The sequence below is a fragment of the Dipodomys ordii genome, unplaced genomic scaffold (genome assembly GCF_000151885.1).
Source record: "Dipodomys ordii isolate 6190 unplaced genomic scaffold, Dord_2.0 Scaffold58, whole genome shotgun sequence".
In the NCBI taxonomy this organism is placed as follows: Eukaryota; Metazoa; Chordata; class Mammalia; order Rodentia; family Heteromyidae; genus Dipodomys; species Dipodomys ordii.
Window position 1 is genome coordinate 6778366 of NW_012267274.1, and position 4032 is coordinate 6782397.

Genomic DNA, 4032 nt, shown 5'->3' on the forward strand with positions numbered 1-4032 from the left:
CGAAGAGCGTCCGTGGGGGCGGCTGGGGCTTAGGGGGCTGCCGGTGGTGATCGCCGTTGAGCAGGTTCTTGATGGAGAACGGGGATTCCTTGGGCGCCGGCGGTGGAGGAGGCGGCTGCGGAGGCGGCGGCGCGCTGGCGGTGCCGGAGGCGTCCGGCCCGGGCTCCGGCATGGTCCCGCTCTCCTCCTCCTCCGGGTCTCAGGGTTGGGGGTGTGTGGGGGGGCGGGGGAGGAGGGAGAGGGAGAACGGGACCAGGCAGGCGGCGGGGCGAGCCGGCGAGCAGCCGGAAATCAGACCATAAACGGAACTCAACTACGGGGCACCAAGTCGGGGGCCGCCCGGGGCGCAAATCGAGCCGTGGGAGGGCGGGGTGAGGACCGGGCCGGGGCGGGCTCGCAGGGGGGGGGGGGGGAGGGGGGGGGTCCGGAGGGGCGGGAGCGGCCTTGCCGCGGCACCGGGGGAGCGAGGGGGCCCCGGCGGCCGCCGCCGCAGCTCCCGGGGAGGAGGCGGCACGAGCCGTGCCTGGCTTGGGGCTGCGTCAATCCGGCGCCGGATGCTAATGATGAAATCAAAATGTCATCCAAGTTAAATGCGGGGAGTATACGGCGATTGGGCGCGTACAATGGCAAATGGGATTAGGCAGACGAAGGCGCAGCCGAGCCCGGGCCCCGCAGCCGCCTCCGCCAACCACCCCCTCCTCGCCTTCCCTTGGATTTTGGCGCTTTGGCTTTAGGCTATGAGAGCCCGCCTGTTATTGGCTTTATATAGTCCAATTAGGCAGCAAATGAGGACAAACCTATTAGCACAAAAGGATATTGGCTCCGGCTAAAGAGGCACTCGGAGCGCTCCTACGAGCGCGCAGCGAGAGGGCGAGGGACCGGGAGCCGGCGGCGCCCCCGACCGGCTGGAGCGCACTGACAGCCGCGAGCCCCGAGCCGGCGCCGCCTACCCCCACCCCCCCGCAGCTCGGGACCCGCTCCCCGCCGCCGGGCCTGCGGGAGGGGGAGGGGCGGGAGGGTCACCTCAGGGTTACCCGCGCCCGCAGCTGCCGCTTCCCCCGCCCCCAGGGGCTTGGCGGGGGCCCGCGGGCCCCGTCGCACGGGGCCCAGAGGCAGGACGCCACCGCGGCCCGCGAGGAACTCGGCCCTGGCCTACCCTTTGGGGTCCAGCGGCCTCAGCATTTCCCTCCCCAAAGCCTGCTAAGAAGGGGGCCGCCGCGAAGAGGAGAATTTGGGTTCCCCATCCAACCGTCTGACCCGTAGGAAGGGGTGGGGGGACATCCGGGAATGAGTTGTTGCGGGGCGTCTGCGGGCTCACGACTCCGCGCGGTAGCCTTTGGCCTGGCAAAGCCAGCCGGAGGGAGCCGTCCTGGGCGGGAGGGAGCACGGGTGGGCGCGCGTGTCTGCGCACCCGCGGGTGCGCGCAGGTCCCGCGGACGCCCGCGCGTCCCTCGTGCGCCTGCTTGGGGAGCCGCGATTCTGCACCGACGGCCGCTCTCCAAAGGCCACTCCTGTCCTTTGATGCCAGGGCCCTCGACTTGAGCACCAACTTCAGAGTCTGCGGTCCTGAAGACAGCACTTTCCCCCCTGGGAGGCGTGTGCGGCAGGCGTTTGGAGCTACCCAAACGCTTTACTAGTGGCCATGTGACCCGAAGGAGCCACGGAGTCCCTTCCTCTGTCCAGGCAGCCCGTCCCGGGGGCCTCCAAGTCTCTGGAGAAGCACTCCAGGCCTCCGAGGGACAGCTGCACGGAAGATCTTTGGATTCTCCCGGTTTGCAAATGGAGCCCCAGGCCGCACAAAGAATCCGAAAGGCAGCGTCCGACAAATCAGAAATGGGGGTGGGGTGGGGGGAAGGGGTCCTACCTGAAAAATAGCTATGGAATCAGAGAAAGATAACACACTCCTCACCCGCTGGCCCCCTGCCCATGCTGCCAGGACACCTGGTGTCTTCTGTGGTGCCTTCACCTCCCGGCGCTTTCTTATTCGTTAGGTCGAGCCTTGCCTAAATTCATCACTGTCCCGCCTGCACTGACAGACGTGACGTGGCTGTTTGGGGTCCCTAAGAAAGAAGGGGTGTTATTTTGTTTTTTCGATCCTATGGCGCCAGACCCTCCACGACCAAATCTCGGTTGGGCACTTTTAATGTTTTAGCATTCACCTACAGCACCGAGCCCGACCTTTGGCTAGTAAATGGCGCCTTCACGAACAATTGTCATTATTGTTCCTCTGAGTGTGTACAACGCTTTACTGGAATGCAAAACAGCACACCATCCAAAATCTGGGTTGGAACCAATCACCAGCCTTGGACTTAAGTAAGGCGGGGCTCCTGCTCGGATTTTATAGGTAGAGACGGGCATCCAGAGACAGGACCCGGCCCAGGTCATCCAACCAGTGCGACACAACCCAGAGGTCATTCTCCCTCCCCTCCCCCGCCCCCGCCCAACAGTAAAAATCCTTCTTTGCGCATAGACGATGCAGGTCCTGTGCGCACTGCCGGCTTTTTCAGACCCGGTGGCAGAGGTGGAGGAAAAGAGACTCTCCACCCCGCTTCACCCACTGTCGGTGTGCGGGCACTGCGTGCAAACTTGCGGAAGTTCTGTCCCACGAAAGTCTTTAAACTGAGAGACGCAAGGAGCTGTACCTCTGCGAAAAAGGCTGAGGATATAACCTGAGTGGAAGAGCACTTGCTAGGGGTGGGGCTCTGAGCTCAATCCCTAAGATAAAAAAAAAAACTCCCCGTAAACGAAAACCAAACGCCAGGAAGTCCTAAACACACACACACACACACACACACACACACACACACACACACACACAGAGCAAACCCTGGGGGTTCTGTCTAGAGAAGCGGCTCTTGGTTGGTCCCTGGTCCCAGGTCCAGGATGAGGAGGAGTTTGCCCTTGTTGGCAACACTTGTGGTCTTGCGCGCACGTGTGTGTGTCCCTTCCTGAGGGGTGTGCAGGGGTATATATGTGTGTGTGCGCGCGTGTGTGTTAACCAATGGGAGGGATTTCTTGTGCATCCGCATCCCCAGCCGGCCATCTCCGGAGTTTGGGTTGCAGGGCTTGAACAGCAGCACGTTAGACGAACTCTCTGCTTTCCACTTTGAGAAAAGCTCGCACTTTGGGTCGCGGCTGGAACGTCGCAGTTCTTCCGCCCTCTGGCGAGAGGTGTTGCTTCTCCTTACTTGTGACCATGGCTGCAGTCAGCGTCAGGCAAACGGCGCCCTCTATGGGTCATGCTCTGCACCAAGACTCCAGGCTGGCCTGGCACCAGACATTTAAAAGCCAGCGAGCAGCCAAGGAAGGGGGTGACATTGTTAGAAAAGAATTGTATTCATTACCTGACTTATGGAACGGTAACCCCTTTGTACAACACCTTAAGAATAACAATAAAATTATATTTTAAAAAAGCCAGTGAGGTCTCACCCTTCCCTACCACCATTAACAAACAAAACCAGCAGGGAGTTGGTGGCTCATGCCTGTAACCCTAGCTATTCATTCAAGAGGCTGAGATCCAAGGATTGTGGCTGGAAACCAACGGGGAAAGAAATGTCCGTGAGACTCTTATCTCCAGTTAGCCAGCAATATGCTGCAAGTGGAGATGTGGTTAAAGTGGTAAAGCACCAGCCTTGAGCAAAAACGCCAAGTGAGATTGGGGTCACTTCTGCAGGAAGTTCTCCCTGCAGCCAATTCCTTCATCCACTAATCTGGCAAGACAGGCAGACAGGAACATAGCCACAATCGTGTTATGTTTGCCATTTGGGGGCTTCCCCTTTTGGTGGCAATATTGAAATGAGAGGCCACTCCCCCTCAGGACACTCTGCTTCTTGTCTTTAGAAATTTGTGGCAACCGTTTCCATTTAAGCATATGACAATTAAATCGTTGAGGGTTCTGATGCCGAATTAATTACCCAGTAGAAAAGGGATCAATTGTGTAAATATATCATTTATGTAATGAGTCCTGGCTGTGATTTAGATGTCCAGATTGGTTTTTCCTCTAGCTCTGTCCTGAAAACAAGTCTAGCCTTT

General features: G+C 59.2%; 1 protein-coding gene across 1 annotated transcript in view; it reads right to left on the minus strand.

Annotated features, from left to right (window-relative positions):
* The window catches only part of Hmx3 (H6 family homeobox 3), a 1724-nt gene extending 1552 nt beyond the window's left edge, over positions 1 to 172 (minus strand). Inside the window, exon 1 of the mRNA XM_013021893.1 lies at positions 2 to 172. Coding sequence (XP_012877347.1) covers positions 2 to 172 — 171 coding nt within the window. The remainder of the gene's footprint in view (position 1) is intronic.
* Positions 173 to 4032: the final 3860 nt, after the last annotated feature.